At 45.5% G+C, this 22,864-nt stretch overlaps 1 protein-coding gene and 2 pseudogenes across 1 annotated transcript; 2 read left to right on the top strand and 1 right to left on the bottom strand.

Annotated features, from left to right (window-relative positions):
• Positions 1-6,045: 6,045 nt before the first annotated feature.
• LOC119320716 lies at positions 6,046-10,156 on the bottom strand (annotated as a pseudogene).
• A 2,172-nt stretch (positions 10,157-12,328) lies between these two features.
• LOC119321961 lies at positions 12,329-13,014 on the top strand. Its single transcript, XM_037595469.1, has 2 exons — positions 12,329-12,637; positions 12,773-13,014. The coding sequence occupies exons 1-2, from the start codon at positions 12,376-12,378 to the stop codon at positions 12,841-12,843; spliced, it is 333 nt and encodes a 110-aa protein (XP_037451366.1). The 5' UTR covers positions 12,329-12,375; the 3' UTR covers positions 12,844-13,014.
• A 1,830-nt stretch (positions 13,015-14,844) lies between these two features.
• On the top strand, positions 14,845-20,819 carry LOC119320715 (annotated as a pseudogene).
• The last annotated feature ends 2,045 nt before the right edge of the window (positions 20,820-22,864 follow it).

The raw sequence follows: 22,864 nt of genomic DNA, 5'->3' as shown, positions 1-22,864 counted from the left end.
TATTTGAACTAATTAAAATTTAGGTATATGAGATTGTTTGAATTAATATAATTAGTTTATTTTTAGTAAATGCTTAGTTGAACTAGTTGAATTAATATAACTAGTTTATTTTTAGTAAGAAAATTTAGGTATATGAGATTAGTTGAACTATTTGAATTAATAGAACTAGTTTATTTTTAGTAAATGCTTAGTTGAACTAGTTGAATTAACAGAACTAGTTTATTTTTAGTAAGAAAATTTAGGTATATGAGATTAGTTGAACTAATTAAAATTTAGGTATATGAGGTTGTTTGAATTAATACAACTAGTTTATTTTTAGTAAATGCTTAGTTGAATTAGTTGAATTAGTAAGTGTTTAATGTTTCGCCTATATGAACATAGGAAATGTCGTCTGACGACGGAAAAAAATTCATTATGTGTGAATACTGTGAAGACCAGCGCGGCCAGTGCGATAGAAATTTCCTTGTTGATGATAGGCGATTCAGCATCAAGCTGGATGAGACCTTCGAATTCGATACAGTAAGTCACAACGACAGCTTATCTTCATTCAACCAAACATGTCCGGCGCTTGGTAGACAGGACCTACTACTGTCCCGGAGCTGAACTAAACTGCGAGGAGATAAGTCATTATGTTTCATGGCTTGAGGATCTTCATACTGTCAATACAAATTTTCTTCCTGCACTTAGAAATGTTAGTACTCAAAATGTGCGATCAATAGTGATGGTATTGAACTACGATTACATCTATTTAAGAACGATGGTAAGATTTTTACTATTTGTCCTTAGTGCATCTTTTGCATACATAATTTTTTTGCTAAACTTTCATTGCTAAGTATATTAATTAGTACTATACGATGTTCTTCAACAGGGACTCCCGATGACAGTTATGCCTCAGGTGATCGAGACTAAAGGTCGCATGTCAATTGTTAGCTTACGGCCAAGATATCATGCATTGCACATGAATGCATTTAGGATTTCTAGAAGCGACGAATGCTTAATAGTGAAAGATTGGAGGAAAATTGTTAACGATCGCAGAGAAGTACTAGGGGGCAGCAATGAGAAGCGCAGCCCACGATTAGGAGACAGGTTCATCTGCATGCTCCAGTATGATGAAACAGGAGAACTATACATGTTCTATGCTATTTTATCAGAGAGAGAGTAGCTAGCAGGAGTGATTTAGCATGCTGCTCTTAGTACTTGTCCGTTCATGTCCGTGTTCTTCGTTCTGAACTTAATCTCAAAGAGTGATTTGCTTTTATGGTGTTATATATGAACGCTTATAATATCATGACAATCATGTTGAACTCGATGATATTTTTGCTTCTGGTACAAGTGAATGTTTCTTCTTTAAGCTACTGTTGGTGATGATTAGATAGCGGAAATGACTATGATAATTAAATAGTGATAATGACGACTACGATGATTTTTAGCTAGCTAGCTCTAGAGTATGTTGATGATATGATGCAAGAGTTTTTATATTAATAATATGATGATATGATGAGTAATTATTATATCATTTGATGAAAGAAACCACATATTAGTTTCAGCTGGATGGATCCTACCTAAGTGATCAACTATATATATGCCATATCCATATATATTATACTTGATCACCTAATTAGGTGATCAAGTATATAATATCGATATGGCATATATATATACTTGATCACTTAGCTATAGCTAGCTATATATAGCTAGCTAGATCCTCCAGCCGAAACTAATCCGCGGTACTTTCACCTAATGATTTAACAACTCATTATAATGTAAAACAATCACTAAATTAAATTGAAAACACAAAACTAAAGCAAAAATTTAAAAAAAACACCCAAACATTTAGTACCGGTTGGTGTTGGTGTTACCAACCGGTACTAAAGCCCTACGCACACCCGGGCCTGGCTCGTGCCACGTGTTCGCACTTTAGCGCCTGTTCGTGACGAACCGGTACTAAAGGGGGGAGAAGACCGTTACGAACTGGCACTAAAGACCGGTTCTGCACTAGTGGTGTCTCCATATCCCGGAAACCGGTTCATCCGTTATAATAACCGCCGATATAGCGGATGGGGCCGATTTCCCATCCCGAAGGGACTCTATAAAATCATTCACCCATTAAATTTTCTTGCGGGATCATGCATAGTTTGGGCTTATTCCGCTATATCTATCGGACCCCTCCATCTTTTTACATGGACCTGCAAAACAAAAAACCGTTGACGGGAAGAAACTTTCGGCTCCCGCCACGGTCTTCCGGCCGCCGCCCGCGAGCTGCTGACGTAGATTGCAAAACCCCCTACAATGACGTCCAAATCATCGTCGATAACACTGGGGTAGAACGAGTGGAACGACGACGGGGAGAGATTGAGCTCGAGAATGCCCGGGAAGTGTGCTGCCAGGTGGCACAACATGGATGACCAGCACACGCGCGTAGGCGGCGGCGCTCGGAGCTCTGGATCCAGAGCTAGCGCCTGCACACGAGTCCGAACGCGTCGCGCTCCGACTCAGCCCCAGGTGAGTCAGCCACTCTGGCGCTCTCCCTCGCCGGCGAGTGAGCACACAGATATCGGCGCCCTCCGCGACCTTGTTCTCGAACCTGAAGAACCCCACCCTGCCGCGCTCATATATACGCGCATACACTCATCGCTATGAAAGCATACATGCACACTCTACTCCTATGAGCATCTCCGAGAGATTGAGCCGGCAAATCGTCTCTAAATTTTACAAAGTCACCCTAGCAGCCTCGTAGTCGACGGGAACGTCCCGTTTCACTGAACGCGTGTCGCCGAAAATCCTGAAATAAATCCAGGATAAATGCGAGCACCAGAATTTGAACTTGATAGGCTGGGGATACCACTGTTCATCTAACCATCCAACCACAGATTGGTTCAATTATGGAATCTATTCTACCGGAACACATGTCATATCGTAAAAACATAGTATAAAAAGACGTTTTTACCGAAAGTTGTATATCGTTTTACAGTACCAGATTATTGGGGATCTGCTAGAGGCGTTCTAATCCATTAGAGCATCTCCAGCCGTTCGGCCCCCCAGGGCGCCTAAAAAGTGCGGCCTGGGGGCGAACCGACGCTAGATTGGCCCTTGCGGGCGACCTAGCTCCCAGTCACGCCCCAAGGCGCCATCCCCAGGACGCAGCAATTTCAAACTTGGTCGTTTCCGCTCATCACAAAAAATGCCACAAGTCCGGCGATCATAGGCCACCACAGTCCGGCGATCGTAGGCCATAGTTCGGCGATCGGATAATAAATAGTTTGGGGTACAAAAAAAAAGAACGCCACAAGTCTGGACGCGTGCATCACTCGGCGGGGGTGGCCTCCGGCATCGGCGCTGCTTCTGTGCTAGGCGGCGTCAGCACGGCTTCGGTGTTGCTGGGCGTTGTGGAGGCATCATCACTCGGGCTTGGCGGCGGCGTGGGCGTGGGCGCGGGAGTTGGCGGCGCCCTCGTCGGCAGCTGCTTCAGGATGAGGCCGCGCTCCGCCATGTACCACGCCTTGAGCTTCTCATCGTTGCTCTGGAGCATGTCCGCCCCGCCCATCAGAAAAGCCAGGTCGGTGTTCCTCTTCTTCGCGGCGACGTTGGTCCGGAGCAGGTCGAGCTTAACGGCACTGTTCGTCATCAACGCCGACCACCGCGCCTCGGTCTTCTCTTCAAGCAGGGCCGCCCGGGCCTGTGCGTCCGCGAGGCAATTCTCGATGGACTCCTGCACTCGCGCGGTAGCCGCGTCGGCGTGTTTCCCCTTCTTGGCCCCTTTATTGCCGTCCGGGCGCCCTTCTGACGCGCCCGGCGTCGGCGTGTCCGGCTTGTAGGTCTCCTTGGCCTTGGCGAGGGTGTGCCGGACTTCCGCCCACTTCTCGCACTTGTCGATCCGCTTGAAGACATGGAGGTACTTGAATCCTTGGTCGCTGTTGTCCTGGTGATACATGACGAACATGCGCACCAGCTGCGCCGATGAACAAACAGTTGGCGGGCGCACACGGCGAAGAGAAGTGGGAGACCGGCGTGCAACAAATGGCATGGGATCGTCGAGGAGGTCGCAGCTCGCCCGGAGAGCGGCGCCACCATTCTTTCTCCTTGGACCTCAGCGGAGGCGTGGATGGCGAGCACGAGTACGGCGAGGAGGAGCCGGACGAGCAGGAGGAGGAGGACGAGGAGGAGGAGGAGGAGGAGGAACCGGTGACTGTTCCGGCAGAAGGAGCAAGAAGAAGAAGCGGGCGGCCGAGACCGGCGAGCCGCGCATCAAGTGGGCGTCCAAGGAGAAAGAATGTCTCGCCGAAGCGTGGAAAGTCGTCTGCCTCGACCCGACAACCGGCACGAACTAGAGCATCGAGACATACTGGGAGCGCATCAAGGCCGAGTTCAACGAGCGCAAGGCGGGCGAGGGCGTGCGCTGGGCCAGGTGTCCATGGGGGAAGGTGACGTTGGGGTTGAACCCACCGTGCGCGTCCCCGTCGGCGTAGCCCGGCGACGGCGTGCATCCACATGGTTGCGGCGATGATGAAAAGCCGGCCGGAGAGCCGACGCTTTGCTGGCGCTAGGACGCGTGCTGGGCGTGGCCGCCGGGTGGATTCATCATCCCCACGCGAGACGCCTCGGCTTGATCCGCCGCAGCCGCAGCCGCACGCGCCGCGCTGTCCCGGGCCTTTTTTTGCGTTGGCCCTGTTCCGCCGGTCGGCGGTGACAGCCTCCCGTCGCTGAACTTCTGCCCTCCAGTCGGCGTTGGTCAGGCCCGGTGGCTTGGACGGCGGCGCCCTCAGCTTCCTCTGCTTCGGCTGGGCGACGGTGGCGGCCGCAGCTGTCGCGGCACGGGGGATCACGTACTTCTTCAGCGGCATGGCGGCCGGCTGGGAGGCGAGCGGGAGGGAGATTGGCTTGAGGAATGAAAAGAATAAGAGGGAAGTGGGAGAGAAAAGCGGGAAGAAACGGCGGGAAGAGGCTCTCGACTCGCCGACAGAGCGGCCCCACGCTCCTTTTCGCTTGTGCCGGCGCCCCAGGCGCCCCCCAGCGCGCCGGGTTTAGTTTGGGTTTGTCGGCACCAGTTTCGGCCTAAGCCGGCAAAAAACGGGTTACTGGGGACACGGCCGATTTTTGGGCGCCGACGTGGCAAAAACGTTTTGGGGAGGACCTGTTGGAGGCGCGGCTGGAGATACTCTTAATCCCCGCCCTTTCAGTCGCCTCTCCCTCTACAGTCCCAGTAGCCCCTCCCCCCTCGCCACCCGGTTCTTTGATCCGGTCATCTCAGATCTCGCGACATTCCTGGCACCATCGAGCCTCTCTCGGCGCGTGGAACACGAACCCGGTGCGCCGGGCGTCGCCCTTCCTCGCCCACTGCACCATTCCGTGGAGGACAGAGGCGGGATTGCTGGCGGTGGTGCAGGAGCCTTACTGGAATTTGGGTCACGCACTGGGCACATCGTTCAACCATACAATGCTGGAAATCAGGTAACGAAGAGTGATCCTGATAGTAGAGCCAGTGTTTCTTGTTGATCTGTGCCTTATGATCCAACCTAAACTGAATAACACCTTGCAGTCTAAACTCCTGACCACCAGGTGTTTGTGTTTATGTGCACAAGGATTTCCATTTTCTATTTTAATGATCCATACTTCCCAATCAGGGAGAAATTGAATAATGCCCGGAAAGCCTAAGTTCCGACCAAGCATTTGTGTTTATGTCTACAGAGCTTTCACTTTTTCTGTCCAGTCTTATATGCTGCTATACAATTGTATAAATCTCATATCGAACAAACGTATGATGATATCTATACCGCTATTATAGCACACATATAACTTTCAATATCGACAAAATCCTAGAGGCTCGTTAGGTTGTTACAAGAGACGGCGGTCGGATGACAGTCAGCTAGTTCTACAACGGGGTCGACCCCAAAACAACACGGGAAAAGAAAACCTACTAGAAAGTACTAGATCCCAACTACATTTGTACAGTTGTGGGAGTACGAGACCCACACCAACCTTGTCGCCAGCGGCTAGCCTGAGATGAGAGGGGAGGGGCCAACAGTGGAACAGAGCAGCACGATGTGGTTACTTCTTCTCCCTCCAGTTGCACTTGCAGCGTGAAAATGAGAGGACGTCGCTTTCCGTGACTTGTTTCTCGAATCTCCAGGCAGCAGAGATAACCAGCTTGGACTTCACCTATATGTACAGCACAATGACATAGGCTTATAACATCGAAGCAAGAAATGACATGTACTCCATTGACTACAAACAAATGGTGGGGTACCTTTTAGTTCTCTTTCCTCGTAGGGAACCACAGCTATCAAAATGGGTAGCTGTGTTCACCAAATTTGTAACACGTCTCTCCTGACCCAAATAGTAGTTTGTGTCTCCTGCAAAGTTAACACATAGTTAAACTGATGCCCAGATCACAGTCTGACAGGAGATAATTCTGGTTAATACATGGAAACAGTACCTAAGATAGGAATACATCTATTGGTCTGACAACTAGATTGCAGGTGATGATGAGATGGAAGAACTTAGTGATGAGAAGCGGGGTAATACCTATTCTTACATGACCGATGCGGGAAATCTTGTTCCATTGAAAGCTCTCTTTCTTTTTCCAGCTTTCCGCCACCTCTGGATCACATTTTCTGATAATGAAAGATTCCAGCGAAGAGGGCAGACCAGGAAACGGGAGGCGACAGGGAACTACATCGAACTCCAGTCTCTTGAGAGAGGAAAACCGTTCAAGCCATAACATAATCTCTGGCTTCAATATCTCTAGGGACTCGAGGTACCTATTTTGTCTCATCCATTGTCGAGATATTGTGCCACAGCCAACAGAGATAATCAAGTTTTTGGTGTTACACAATCTACTCAGTGGCTCCATATGCAACATGGAAGGGGTTTGGATCCAGAGCGAGTAGACCTTCAAGGAGATCTCAACCAATGAATGTCCATTCATTTCACCTGATTGTGCTGCCACCAGAAGTTGGCGACAGTCTGTAATTTCTAGCCAACTGAGATATGAAAGAGCTCCAAGCCCACCCAAGGATGACAAGAAAATGCAGTTTGTGATAACCATCTCTCGCAGTGCTGTGAGACTCCGGAACACCCCTGATGATGGAAGAGACTTCACCCTGGAGCAGTTGCACAAACTCGGTGAGGTAAGATTGGTCAGACCAACCAGTGAATCCAGCAGAGGAAGTTGGAGGTCACCACACTGCACCATAGAGAGTTCCTTAAGCGTGCAAGGGAGTAGTCCACCATCAACCTTCTGCATCATTCTCAATGAGTAACAGCACCCAATACGAAATTCTGTAAGATCATTCATGCTCCCAAATGATAAAGGAGCATGGATTAGTTTTTTACAGTCAACAATCTTTAGGATCCGAAGAGTGCAGATATAGTGTTCGCGCATTAGAAAGCTCTCTGCCAACGTAGTCAAATTTGAACAATTGCTGATAATGACTGATACTAGCTTGGGTGGCATGGCCTCAGAACCAACGTTATCATGGTGGGCAACAATTCCCGGGAGGATGTCCAATCCAACATTACTTATTTCTAGCTGCATCAAAGTCAGAGGTAGAAGTGGTAGTTTCCTTAATCCCTGGCATCCTTCCACCACTAGGGTTTTCAGATTTTGAGGAAAGGAATCAGCAGATGATTGCCCAATCTGTTTCAATCCAGTAAGGTTTTGCAACTCGAGATGCTTGAGTAACTGTAGATTTCCAAGAGACGGGAGGTACACCCAATTTTTGCACTGTCTCAGCTCAAGTGACACCATATTGACCAGAGGGGGATCATTTATCCAAGATGGGAATCGGACACCACTATATCCTGCAATTTCAAGATTTTCAAGACGAGCATGTGGCTCAAGTTTATCAAGGACCAGGCTGTCTTCGATTGGAACATCATTAGTTTCAGACCAGTTAAGTGAAAGTGACCCAAGATAGGATTTCTCATTTAGCTTGGCCTCAATAACCTCTTCATGACTGCCAACATTCTCAAGGTTGCACATTTGTAGCTTGCAAAGGCTTGTCAAATTCTTTAATGAACTTATTCGGTAACCTTCCACTGACTGAATTTTGAAGTTATACAACTCTTGCAGTGAAGTTAATCTGCCAACAGGAAACTCACCAAATCCATTACTACCATAGGACACATACCGCAGATGAAACAGGTTTTCCATATTCTCCACTTGTTCTGATGTTGTACCTATTCTTTTCGCTGCAGTAAGTACTTGTAAATGATAGAGCTTAGAAAGTCCATGTATTTCCTCCATCCTAGAGACAGAGATATAACGAAGGTGCTTATTAGCAACTTCATTTGGGAAATAGAATTTGGTTATCCCTTTTAAGCTCAATAACCGCAAGCACTTGACAGTTTTTATGACTTCCTGCAGTGCATCTACATGATCAGCACTGACATGATAAGAGTCTTCCATGACGAGTGTACGCAAACTCTTAAAGCAGGAAATGGCCTTGATCTCCTCACATGATAACTTGCTGAAGTTTGCTACCCATAAGTGTCTAACTGTACACTTATGATGCAGGAAACCACCGGATTCAAGTCTTAGGCATTCACCAATAGAAACATTACATGACAACTCATGCAATAAATCATGCATGACATAGTACTCCGTGCAGTATTTCTGGTAAGGATTTACTGTTGGCACAAAAGTAAAGAATGACTTTCTTGCCAACTGCACAAAGTATCTTCCTCCCATGTCTTCTAGCCTTTCGGTCCCACCTTCAGTTCGCAGGATCAGCCCTGAACCCATCCACATTTTCACTATGTCTTCCTTCTTAAACTTGTGACCTTTTGGAAATATGCTACAGTATCTAAAACAAAGCTGTAAGTGCTCAGGTAGATGATGGTAGCTCGATCGAAGAACAGTTGTGACGATAGCATCAGTGCTTCCTTCTAAATGTTCTAATTGTCTGTGCAGGTCCTTCCAATGCTGATCACTTACATTGCTCTGTAGATGGCCACCTGCAATCTTTGTCACCAAAGGACAGCCATGAAACTTTTCTGCTATTTCTTCAGCAATTGGCAAGAGGTGTGCATAATCTTCCAAATTCAAACCATCAAATGCATACTTCTTGAAGAGCATAAAATTTTCATCTTCATTTAATCCATCTAAGTGCAAATAATCATTTCTACTTCTCATCACACCTGCAACCATATCTGCCACAGACCTCATTCGGGTTGTCACCAGGATCTTGCTTCCTCTCTGCATACTCCACGAAGGAGCCATTAATGTTTCCCATTCACTCATTTTGTTATCTTCCCAAACATCATCCAAAATAAGCAGAACTTTCTTAAGGACAAGTTTGTCCGTGAGAATCTGTTGCAATGCATCCAAAGTATTAGCATTAGGCTTCTCTTTTGTAACTGCCTCCAAGATCTTTTTCATTATCCTTGTTGAACTGAAAACATTACCAGAAACATGTACCCACAAAACACAGTCAAAGTGTGCTGAACCTTTCAATTCTTCGCACACAATCTGAGCAAGGGTTGTCTTTCCTATACCTCCAATTCAGATTATTGCAAAAATCGGGACTCGATTATTACATATATTAGCAGTCAACCACCTCATAACCTGGTTCTTCTCACTGTCACGGCCAAAGATCTCATTAGGCACCAAAGCGGAGCTAGTCTGGTGTTCACTACTTTCAGCATGATCTTGCAGGACAAGATTATCAACACGGCATAAAAGCTGAAGGAAGTTTCCCACATCTTGAGCAACACTGTCTAACTTCTCTACGGCCTCCCTCAGCTTCTTTACCATCTTACCCTCAGAAATCATCCTTGCAAACTTGCCAACAACCTTTTCTTTGTAGAATTTTGTGACTGAATTACGCACCTGTTCTAGGTTGTGCGCTTCTGCCTCTTCTTCAAGCTTGTAGTAGTCTATCTCATCAAGTGCATCCTCAGCCTCCTCGAATGCATCGCGGAATCGCCAGAGCCACTCATCCAGTGCATCGCTCTGCTCGCTGATCTCCTGACGATCAACAGCATCATACACCGCTTGGATCTGCTTGAGCTTCCGTGACAGATTATTCTTGAGCTGCTCTAGATCCTTAGGCTGGTACCTCTCACTGAGATAGCCGAATGCCTTCTTCATGATGAATGAGATGGCCGGGGTCGCAACCGACTTCCCGGCAAATATCAGTGCAGCAGTAGTAGCCATTGCTGTGGACAGGAGGGTTGAATCTCGCTCTCTCGACAGGAAACAGGAAGGACAAGGAGGAGTCAGGACTAACACAACGAATCTGTGCAGGGGACATTTAGTCCTTGATACCACAATATAAGCCTTCATTGACTTTAAGCAATGATTTTATAAAATGATATAGTATTAAAATGGTAGTAGCATAATTTTTCCCATGGAACATGGAGCTGGAGCAAAATCAAAATCCATTGTTTTGACGTGGAGATTCCTTTAGAGAGTTGTGTTTGACTTTGGACTTGTTTACCCAAATCATTAATTTCTGTGGGAGCACCTACCTTTACTTGGTTATGCCAAAACAACAAGTTCCGTGCAAGCACGATATATATTACTATAATAATGAATGGAAGCATTCATTGAAGTATGTTACTGGATTAACCATTAGTTTAGTTAAGTGAACCCCATGGATGCGCCTAATGCCACTGGACATGTTTAATTGTGCAACAACAGTTATGACTAATCGTGATCGATCACTCACATGATCTGGTTCCAAGGTAGGGTCAACTTGGTTCCGGCTACTAGTTTATGGCCCTTCTGCAGTTTTGCATCTAGTGCACATGGAACAACTGAAATGTGAATGCCTGAATTGCTCATCATATCATGACTGACTACATCAATTCCATATGTAGCAGTGAATTGTTCCAAACTTGTTTTAGCAAGACACTAATGACCACCATATATCACCATCTATTCATAAGACTATAGATAGAAGATATGAAAGACTGTGTTACCTTAGCCAAGAGGTGGTGTCCTAACATTAAAGGGAGAGTGGTCTTTAGTTGTACTAATTTCATCTCTTCCTCACCTTGTTTTTTTAGTTAAAATCTTAGTCTTTTAGAGACACATGAGTATTAAGTGTGTTAGATATTGCATTAGTACATAAATGGTTACAACATGTTCTTAATATCTTCTTCGACTCTCTGTATGACGCCGAGGGCTAAAAGGATAGGCATCCTTGTACCACCGTAGATACCTCTTTTTTGGCAACAGAAAAACTGTCAGGGCTCCTTTTGGAACACCAAAATAAGGGTTGTCATGCAGTATAGAATCTTGCAGAATTTCAAACATAGGAATAGTAGACATTTTGTGTACCTCAAATTATGAGACACACTACTTGAGTAGTGAATGGTGCACATTTGTTCCTAATGCGAGGCTGTACAAGTTGGAAATTTCCAAAAGAAAAAGAGATTTCGTGTGCTTGAAGCAACAGAAAGGAGGCAAAGAGCCCTGATCAGGTGCGTGTTGAATTGTTGAAATGCAGGTGAAGGGAAGCGGATTCGATTGCTGAAGCGACTTATCCAGGTGAAAAGATGGGGGCATGAATCAAAATAAAAGTAATTTTTCTTCAAGCAAAAATTGGCGGCACAGTAGGAGCACTCGATGTTGATCAACTAAAAAGTGGTGGATTCTTTGCAAGCAGAGGTGTAAGATTCAGTGACAAGTAAGACCTGATTCTAGTGTTGCACTTAAAAAACCAAGCTGCATCAGTTTTAATATATAGCCATTTTGTTGTACATAGGTGAAAGTAAACCCTCTTCTTCCTTTCAAGACAAAATCTCATCTAATCTGAAACAAATATTAACCCTGCAATATTTTCATGTTCGGTTGAAACAAATTATAGTTTTGTTAGAATCATCTTTTGGCTGCCGTGAAAAACATTGGACATGAACGATCGAATCAATTTCAGTATGTTGCAACGGAAACATCTGTCACAAATGGTCGAACAGATTTCCAGTTGTCATCAATGCAAATTCTTGAATCAGCTCATTGATCAACTTCTTCTGCGTTAGAAACAAAATAGTTGTTTATAGTAATTTCCCATATAAACAGCATTGTATGAAACTGCTTTCAGTTATCTTTCTACATCAGTGCATGCAGCTTGTCTGGGGCAAAAGAAAGATGTGGGCAGCATGCATTCAGTTGTCGTTCGCAAAACTGGGTACAGGACACTCAACCTGAAATTGTGGCGCATTTAGTTTGCTGTAGAATACTGAAATACTTTGCTCGGCTACAATACAAATTATCCGTGTCAAATGTCGAGATTGCCCCCATTGAGATGAACAGTCACACAGCAGTTCTCTGATATATAAGAGCTCACACTGGCTGAATGAACAGTCACCATTCACAACTCACCACGGCAGTTCTCTTTCTCTTCTCTTCTCATTGCCTGCACGAGGAGGGAGATGGTGGTGAAGAAGAGAGCGGCGGCCATTGCCGCCCTGTGCATGCTCCTGCTCCTCATGCTGTCAAGGCCATGTCGTCAGCAGCTCTCGGATCACTCCTGCAACTGCTACCGAAAGTGCTACTTAGAGTGCAAGAACGCCTTCCCGATGCTCTGCAAGGTTGTGTGTGGCGGCAGCTGCAATGACAACAAGGACCCTGTCGTCTCCTGCATGGTCGCCTGCTGCACCGACTCTATCTGCGGCCTGTCACCAGCGCCGTCCGGTAAGAGGAGTAGAGGACCTACCACCCTAGTTTGTGGGTCTGTCGGTAGAGGCACATTGATGGAATATGTGTGCTCTTTTTTCTGTTATTTTGTTCTCATGATCTTGTGCTTGCACTGCCATTTTGCATATGCAGCTTGCACTCCGGATTGTATCCATGCATGCGAGAAGATGTGGGGTGGCCATGGTCCCGCCAAGGAACCTTGAAGATCAGGATCGCTCGATCATGGGATCATATGATGTTGAACTGCTGCACCAATGCAATAAAATATATCTCAGTTCGGTGCACTACTTGTGAGAAAATTTGTGAATGTTATAATAAAGCCAGTTATGACGCCTTTGGCAAATAGCTGCTAATTTTGATGTGTCTTTCATTTAGCTTCCCCTGTCCAGATTGCACGAGCAAAATTGTCTTATCTTCTTTTTGTGAGGTGGAAGTGATATATGAGGTTCATATAACAAGTAAAAGAATTCAAACATGAGCAAAGTCATCCAAGCCTTGTGTGAATCCCCACAAAGGCAAAATAATTTGAAATTCATCAGTCAGAACCAGACAAATTCATCAGTCAGACACACAAAATGGGACATAAAGCAGAAATTTGTCGTAGGATTTCCCCTACTCATACAACATGGGACACAATCAAAATAAAACAGTGAAAATGAGCACACGCAAAATAAAATAAACACAACATGTACCTGCATCGTTCATAGACTTTTAACAAGGACGATAATCACACACCCAACACACTGAAGCACACAGGCCCGTGTATGAAAGGATTCAAGTTCAAACATTAGCCAACTCACCAAGCCTTCACCGTATCTCAAAAAAAAGTGAAACTATCCCAGTAGCATTGCATTGCTATTCTACTGAGTATATGCAAATTTTATTGAGTAATAGAAGTGCGTAGTTGCAAACAATACATAAGAGATGTCATTCCATGCAGATACTTCACATCTCCAGGCACTTAATATTGCAATTTGTCCCTTACTAGTACTAAACAGCAGGTAATTAAACATACATACAATAGTTTTTACTGGTATGTTCCATCCCATATAAACAGTATTGTATGAAAACTGCATTCGGTTTTCTTTCTACATCAGCACAGGCAGCTTCACAAGGGGTTGTCTGGGCAAAAGAAAGATGATGAGCATCATGTAACTGTCTAATCAGGTTATTTTTCTGGCATGAACTGTTCCATTGGAGATACATTCGGAAACTTGTATCAAGATGTGTAGAGGTGATTAAATGTGCCATAACTTGCACACTGGTATATAAGTCAGAACTGCATTCTGTTTTCTTTCTATATCAACACATGCAGCATTGCAGCTTTAAGTTGAGCAGCTAGCACCACTAGCACAATTGGGTACAGGTACAGGACACTCCAACTTTAGATTACGGTCATTTGATTTGCTGGAAAATAGTGAAATGCTATTGGCTCCATTTTTTTTAGAAAAGGAGGATGACCCCCGGCCTCTGCATCTGGACGATGCATACGGTCACTTTATTAATTATTCTCACAAGACCTTACAAAGTGATACAACAGTAAGACTAAAGCCACCGTCTAAGCAACAGACTGTCGCTACACCTATCCAGCTGATGAAGGGGAGCAGATAGCCTGGGCCTAATACCAAACAGACATCGCAGCCAAGCCTAACATCTAAGACCTGAGACCCCAACCTAGCCACTTGCCGGGTCTAAGGCACACACTGGTCCGGCGTGCTCTTAGAGGCCGCCGCCGCCAACTGCCACCGCTCCATATTCAAAACTGTACTGAAGCATCAACCTTGCTCGGTCTAGCTATCATCGACGCCACCACGGCGCCCAACTGCACCTCCTCCCTGCGCGCCAACAGCTGAGCACGTCGCGGTCGCCACTGATACACCTCAGCGCCATGCTGCCAAGTACCACCAGCCGACACAGCTTGAAGTCCTTGGAAGATCTGTCGTGCGTAGTACCTGCCGACCAGGCATGACAAAGCGTAGCACCTGTCGGTCAGGCATGACTTGACATCTCCACCGAAGCTCCGTGCAAGACGAAGCCGCTCCACCTCCTGCCTCTGACTTCCAGCGCTGCTCCACAAACGATGCTCCCAAGAGAGAAACGACACCGCAGTGCCGTTATCGTCCGATCAGGAAAACCAGATCATAGGGTTTCCCCCGGAGCAGCACGAGTGGGTTGACAGTAGTTACAGAATGATGCCTTCATCAAGGTAACGGCGCAGAACGCCGCCATCGTCCGCCATCGGCTCGGTTTTCACCGGCAACTATGTCTCCCCGACTCGTAGCCGGGACTAGATTACAGATCTCGAGATCCGATCATCCAGTCACAGGTCGACCACCTCCGGCGTAGGAGATGACCACCACCGCCATAATCCTCGTGATGCGATGCAGACCCGGAGTGCTTCAGCGAGCCGTCGCCGAATCCGATGAGATGCAGCGGCTTGAGGACGTAACGGCAGCCTGGGACGCGCCCCGGCCACCGCTGCCGCCATCTCGTACTACTCCCGCCGGGTGCAGCCAACCCCCCCGTCACGCCCCGGCCGCCGCTGCCCGCCATCCTCGTCGGGAGGAAGATCCAAATCAGGCCGCCGCCGCCTCAGATCTCAGGACGCCAGAGGAGGTCCGCCGCCGCCGCGCCACGGGGCCTTCGCCCAGCGACATTGCCGGCGGCAGCGGAGGGAGGGGGTGCACGGGGAGTCGAGGGGAGATCGGGATGTGGCCGCCCGGTGCGGCCCGGCGGCGGCCGCACGGGGTCGGGAGGAGGAGTCGGGAGGCGGGCGGCGGGTCAATGTCAATATTGCCCTCGGAACTCCCATATATAAGGGCCCTCACTCAACCAGCCCACCACTCACCACAGGAGTTCTCTTCTCCTGTACGATTGTGAGGCCAAGGAGATGGAGGCGAAGAAGAGAGCGGCCGCCGTTGCCGCCCTGTGCTTGCTCCTCCTGCTCACCCTGCCAAAGCCATCCCATCAGCAGCTGTCCGAGGTCAAGTGCGAGTGCTACCAGAAGTGCTACCTTGGGTGCAAGAACAGCACCCCTCCGTGGCTCTGCAAGGTGATGTGCGCCTGTAGCTGCCCCTTCTTCGACGACGTCTTCGACCCCCTTCGCACCTGTTTCAACGCCTGCAACACGGACTCCATCTGTGACCTGCCAGCGTCGTTGGCCGGTAAGACATGAACGATAGAATATGTTTTCTTTTCACACAAACTTTATTGGATGCGTTTGCTCTGTTTATGTATGAATTCTCATGTACATTGGTTGAATGTGTGTTCTTTTCACAAAGCAAAAAGGAAACATCTGTTCTGATGATCTTGGGCCATTTTGCAGATCCCGAAGCTTGTGTCGATGAGTGCTACAATGTGTGGGGCGCCCCTGGTCCCGATCCAGACAAGGAACATTGAAGAGCCTAAGGGCCGGTCGATCATGCTATCATATGATGTCGAGCAGCTGTGATTGCTGCATCAATCAATAAAATGTGTTTTGCTTCCGTGCAACACTTGTGAGAAAATTTGTGAATCTTAATATAAACATGGTTATCGATGAATGTGGAAAATCCCTCCTAATTTTGATTTTACCTTCCTCTGTCTAGATGACAACAGCAAAATTCTTTATCTTCTTTTTGCGAGGATTAAGCAACATAAGAGCTTAACGTGTAAATAATTCAAATATTAGCGAACTAATCCAAGCACTGCACGAATCTCAACAAAAGCAAAATAATTCAAAATTCATCGGTCAGAACCAGATAAACATTCACCAAAAGCAAACACACAAAATGGGACATAAGTAGAAACCTGACGCGGAATACTGCCCACATGGTACAGCATGGAACACAAAAGAAAACGGTGAAAAGATGAACACAAGCATAATGATGCAGTCAAGCAAGATTAATTGAATGTAAGGTACTAACTAACCGAAGCAAGCTAACAAGCCACATCTGCATCTCAGCAACCGGAATGTAACTGTAGATACCTGCAGGGAAATCACACCGCGTCAGTCAAACCAATTTATACAAGGCATTCATGGCAAACCGTCGACATTACCTGCAGAGAACAACATGTAATTTGAGGTACGCCTTCAACTTCTATCACTAGGCTGTTTTTGGCAGCATCTGGTTCCAGTAGAAGCTAAAAGATCAATGAGCATATGATGCGTTCATGGATTAGGAAAGCAGAAACATTTGGTTTCTAGACGGATACTATAGAAAAAACACAGCTAGCAACTTATTGAAAAATCATATTAAATTCAATTCATGCAAGTAGAAGCCTCAAACACGGGATCGTGCATCATCTTATCAATGGATAGATTTCCTTTAGTCCAACACAAAGATGTCATTTTTTCCCTTACACAACATAAAAAACAATACTTTGACCACTACATTTAATGATATGTAGTATTATGTTTGTAAAAAGCGGAATTCATGATGAAAGCAATATTAGTGGTGAATGTAGTCATACCATTTTGATCATGTGCTCAATATGAAGGGCTAAACATCTACCATTACTGCAATTGAAGAAATTAGACTAAGCAAACCTACATGCAGTTTGGATTAGACAATGGCCAATGACATATATAGTTAGACCCACAATGAGAGATATACTAAGAAAATATGTAAGCAAACTGCCTTACACTAGATATATTCATATGTGTAGTTATATTTCCCTAATTACTCGGTCGCCGGTCGCCGGTGTCCATGGCACATGCATCCAAACAGGCACCAACACGGTCGCCGGTGTTATCGCATCGGCCGCCACACTCGACCTTGGAGAGTATCGGAAAGGTATGTTTGCACCTTGGGCAGCACTCACGATAGGAGTCGCAGGAGTGACAAGAGAACTGCTGATGGAATGGCCTTGACAACATGAGGAGGAGGAGCATGCACAGGGCGGCAACGGCCGACGCTTGCTTCTTCACCACCATCTCCTTCCTCGTACTTGACATCACAGAACCACGGGGCACACCAACACCTTCTATGCATGCGACCGTCACCCTGACGTGTTCCGGTTTTGTGTGAGCAGCCTCGGCACAACAAAGTAGAGCTTGGCAGTATCACAAGCACCTAGCCTCAGACGGCCGCAAGAACTCGACATTGGGGTCCACCACTCTCTCGAGGTTGAATTTGATAAGATATATGTGTCTATCGTGCGGACGAAAGAGGTTCTCAGAGGACCCAAAGAGAGGCAGGTTGTACTGCATCTTGGAGATGATGGCTTGGGTGGGCCCGCACGTTTCGACGATGTAGCCCTCAACGGCGAATCCAGATTTTGGAGAAACGAGACGAGTGTGGCGGCGGAAAGGGAGCGGTGAAGAGAGGGGGTGGAAGGTCAGGGATATGAGAGATGATGACGAATCTTCGGAGGTGGAGCATGTGCACACAACAGCATCAGCACCGACGGCAACGGTAAGGTTACCGGTGAACGTCGGGTTTGGAATGTGTTTTTTTTAGGGAATGTAATGTGTTTTTTTTACTGTTTTTTTTTTGAAATGTTTTACTTTTTTTAGTGGTGGTATAGGGAATGGAATGTGGTAGGTGCGAATGGATACATTATTGTGGGCCTAAAATCTATTTTCAGGTGATCGTGGGCTTAAATCTCTGCAGGGCAAAAAAAATTTGGGAGGAGTATTCGATATCGTGGGCCGGTCCACTTTACTTCACACACTCACGAGAGGAACGAGGGCGAGAGATGAGCAGCCGCTGGCCGGCGGCGACGCCGCCGCTGGAAGACGAGGATCTGCTGACTGAGATCCTCCTCCGCCTCCCCCCGCAGCCTTCCTCCCTCCCGCGCGCCTCCCTCGTCTGCCGTCAATGGCGCTGGCTCATCTCCGACCCACGATTCGTCCGTCGGTTCCGCCGCCGCCACCGCCGCAACCCTCCCCTCATCGGCTTCTTCGACATGGGTCCTCGCAGCCTCTACTTCGTACCTACAGTGGATGCCCCCAACCGTGTCCCGCCCAAACGCTTCGGCTTGCAGTTCGAGGACGGCGACCAATTCATGCCCCTCGGATCCCGCCACGGCCTCGTGTTCGTCATCCACCTTTCGTTGAGCCGGGTCCTGGTGTGGGATCCGGTTACCGCCGACCAGCACCTCATCGCCCTCCCCCCTGGGTTAATGGGACATCTGAACAGGACCATGGTCCACGGGGCGGTGCTTCGTGCTGCCGGAGAGGACCAGCATTTCCAGGTGGTTTTGGTAGTGGCAGATGACGATTATGACATGCAGGATAGGCAAATGCTGGCCTGCGTTTACTCCTCGAGGACCGGTGTGTGGGGTGATATCATCTCAGCGCCGCTTCCGCCCAAGGTTCCTATCGGCAGCCGGCCCCTCATGGTTTCTCCGTCCAAGGAAGCTGTGTTGGTTGATAATTCCCTTCACTGGATGCTTTTTGGGAGCTTAGTTGGAATTCTCGAGTTTGATTTGTTGAAGCAGAGCGTAGCCGTGATACCGACACCAGTGGGTGTGGTTTCCTCCCATGGCAGACATGAATTGATGGTTGTACGGGCAAAGGGCGGTGGCCTTGGTTTCCTCATCGTGATAGACTTCTGCGCACAATCATGGAGGAGAAAGACCGATTGTCATGGTGTTGGTTCATGGGAGCTAGAAAGAACTATTGAATTGGACAAGCTACTTCCCCTGAATCCAGAGAAGAGAGCGCACTTATACATAGTAGGGTTTGCTGAAGAGAATAATGTGGTGTTCATGTGGACATCAGTTATCGGCCTCTTCCTGATTCATCTTGAGTCATTGCAGTTCAAGAAAATTCCCCATCCCAGCATGCTTGCCCACTATCTTCCATTTGAAAGTGTCTTTGTTGCAGGTAATAGCATGCCTTTACACATCTCAGAAAAAATGAAATAATCATATGCCTTTGCACTGCGGGTATAACAAATCAAGTTAGTTTTTAATGGCTGGTTGATGGAATTGTGTTCACATCCTTTCATGTTAAGCTAACAATTGTAAGTATTGTCGCATCACTTGTTTCTTTGGTTGCATGATGATCTCGTCAACATATAGCAATGTTATTCTGCAACATTCTGTTTTTGTACTTGTGTAATGCATAGCTGCAGTATCTTTTTTTCTCTCAAGATGAGACGCACAACTTTTCAAAGTTGATTACATGAAAAAAAAATCTAAATCACAATCACTTATATTCCAGGGTTTATTAGTATGATGAGTATATTTTATTTTACTTCCAATATGGTGTAGGACAAGCTTAAGAATATATCCAGATAACCTCTGCCCCACATGACACATTTTTTGCTTTGACTTATTATGCTTGTAGAAACATGTGTTGGTGGTGGACATGATGGAGCTGTTGCTGGTGGACAGGACCGAGGTGAGCTTTTGCTCAATACCTCTACTTGTTAAGCAGGTAAGCTTAAGCTTATCTTCTGTATGTATGTTGAGGTATCTGAACTGCTGTTAAAAAATATATTTTCTTTTCTTTTCACTACCATTTCTCAAGTGCCAAATTGCAAGAAAGATTGTAAGATTTTTTCCGCAACCCTTTGCTCAGTCTTTATGCGCACCTGACAACCTCCTATGATGCTGCCTTTCATGGCAGGCTGCCTCTCATGGTGAAAGTATTGCTTGACACTGTGAGAGTAAAAAGAATGACAGTCATTTTGGACCAATGGAAGTGTGAATTAATTAGATTATGCACAATCCCTTGGTTGAGGCTTATACTGCATGAATTGTTATTTTTGGATCAACTTGAGGCCCACGAGAGGAGGCCCATGGTTCCCTTTATAATGTATTAACTTTATCAAAGCCGATTGTTTAGTGATTAGTGAACTTGTACATTGCTAAACCAAATGTTTCTGCTTTTCTACCCCATGAGCCCCTCATGTGTCACTGTTCTTTTAATTAACCTCTACTCAGATCAGATGTAGCCAATATTTCTTGTACTAGAAGTTTTTTTTGAGAGAGCTAGTATTAGAAGTTGAGGGTGTGTGACTAAACTAAAAGTTGCTTAATGTTGTTCTATGTTTCAAATGTTGGTTTTGTCTAATGATGCTGAAGATGATTTAACTTTGCAGCTTTTGACACAATTACACAAATGGTGAAGCTAAATGTTTATTGTTTGTGACATACAAAAGTTATAAGAATTACTCCCAACAGGTTTTCCTGAATGAATAGTACAAATTTGTTTGACTGATGGTATTACTTGCTTTCAGGTATCTAGAGTTATTTCCGGTGGTTGCGATGCAGCAATGAGTTGTTCAGTCTAGATTCTACCAATTTGTATGCTTGGCTTGGTCCCTCTATGTGGCATGCACCGGTCAGCCGTGAATTGGACTTGTAGGAAATAATCACTCAATTTGCTCAATGTTTAGAAGCTTAGTTGTGACTAATAAATGTTGAATTGGACCTGATTTCCTGGTGCTATTTGCTACTGCATAGCCAGTGATTCAATCAGGGCAGGTTTCGGTGCTATTTGGCTTCTTTGGGATGCTGCCAAGGCCTGGATGAGTAGCCTAAATTTGGGGTTCTTTTATGAGTTGGCTAACATTTGAAATATTTAACGAGTCAGCATCTGAAGATCTCATTCATTCCTGGCAAAAACAAAAGATGAATAATTTGGATGCGTTTTAGCTTTGATTTGCCAGTACACATGAATGAACACGTTTGATTCGAGATTCAGCTGCAATTATGTTTTGCTATCTAGGACATGTATTTCTTCTCATTCCTTCTTTGAGGTGTGGCGATTCTAATTCCTTACGAGTTAGCTTAAGAAAGTCTTTGTGTTCTCATTTTTTCCTCGTGAAGTCAAATAAATTGGGCTGCTGTGATCCAGCCAAATTAACTATGTCATTTGTTATTGATTGATGCCTTGCTGGTATAGTCACATAATTTTTTTGCTTAAGATGCATGGTCCGTCGTCTTACCAGCCATGGCTTTTTCTTCAGGAACAATGAAGAAGAGAACTGTTGTGCTGACTGATGAGACTCTGTAAGTATATGAGCAGCAGTGTGCTGGAGGTTCTTTATATGGCACTGGAGTTCTGAGGGGGAAACCGACATCAATTTAATACTGGGCAATTTGATATGTAGCCGAGCAAATTAAATGACCGCAGTCTCCTGTAGCCAAATTTGCCATGGTGTTCAATAAAAGTTGGCCACGTATTCATTCTCAAACAAAATGAGGACATGTTTACTGATGTCATGATCAGTGGCGGTAAGTGCCAGGGGAAGTTAGGTATCTGTGGAGAAAAACATCTCTTGGCATGTAATATTTTTTGGAAACAAACAAGTAAATAATGTTTAAATTTTCATAACCAAGAAAATGACTAATTATATTTCAGATAATTCATGCTTCCATATAACGAAATTTTGTTTATAGCAATACTGAAATTTGGCTTCAGGACGTTCATTTGGAAATACCAGAAATAAATGTAACATCAGTTTTTTTTTTTCAGAGTAGCAAAGATGTTCCAATCAACTCAGAGAAATTTTCTTCCATGACAACTGGAAAAACTTGCATGTGATCTATACAGGAGACATGTAAATCAATTTGTTTTAACTAATTCTGTACCTAAAAAACTAATTAACCTAGGAATTACTCATGATTTATTTTTCACACGATGCTTCCATATGATGAATGTAGCATAAATCAGTATACTCCCTCTGTTTTTTATGCAAGGTCACTTCATATTTTTATGTCTAGCTTTGACAATTAATTTTAGCTATAAAATGTGGGTTATATGCCACAAAAGGCATTGGATGCACATTTCAAAGAACTTTCTGATGATATATTTTTGATGACATATACTCCCTCTGTAAACTAATATAAGTGTTTAGATCACTATTTTAGTGATCTAAACGCTCTTATATTAGTTTACGGAGGGAGTAATCCATATTTTGTTGATCAAAATTTTAAGTCAAAGTTTAACACAAAAAGTGAAGTGGCCTTATATACAAAAACGGAGGGAGTACACCATTATCTATCGTTTAAAGTGGCAAATCATTTTTTAGATCAATTTTGGGTGGCAAATCAATACATGTAATAATGAGCTGCCACTACATGAGCCGATCCATTTTACCTCATGGGCTTCAATTTTATTTTCAGCAGTATGGGTCGACCGGTCCACTTCACTCCATCCCACACACATCGTGGCCGCCGCTACCATCAGACTCCAGTCCATTGTCTCAAAAGGAAGGAGGAAATCGGATTCCAATCCACCCACCACCATTTCCCCATCCATCATGAGTCATGAGGAGATTGAGATGA

Source organism: Triticum dicoccoides, chromosome 6B (assembly GCF_002162155.2).
Source record: "Triticum dicoccoides isolate Atlit2015 ecotype Zavitan chromosome 6B, WEW_v2.0, whole genome shotgun sequence".
NCBI classification, from domain to species: Eukaryota; Viridiplantae; Streptophyta; class Magnoliopsida; order Poales; family Poaceae; genus Triticum; species Triticum dicoccoides.
This window is presented reverse-complemented; position numbering and strand designations above follow the sequence as displayed.

What these genes read in the sequence shown, in the direction of transcription:
- LOC119321961 (XM_037595469.1), top strand. Translation starts at nt 12,376, where the DNA reads ATGGTGGTGAAGAAGAGAGCGGCGGCCATTGCCGCCCTGTGCATGCTC. An exon ending in CCTGTCACCAGCGCCGTCCG is followed by an intron (nt 12,638 to 12,772) that starts GTAAGAGGAGTA and finishes TTGCATATGCAG; the next exon opens with CTTGCACTCCGGATTGTATC.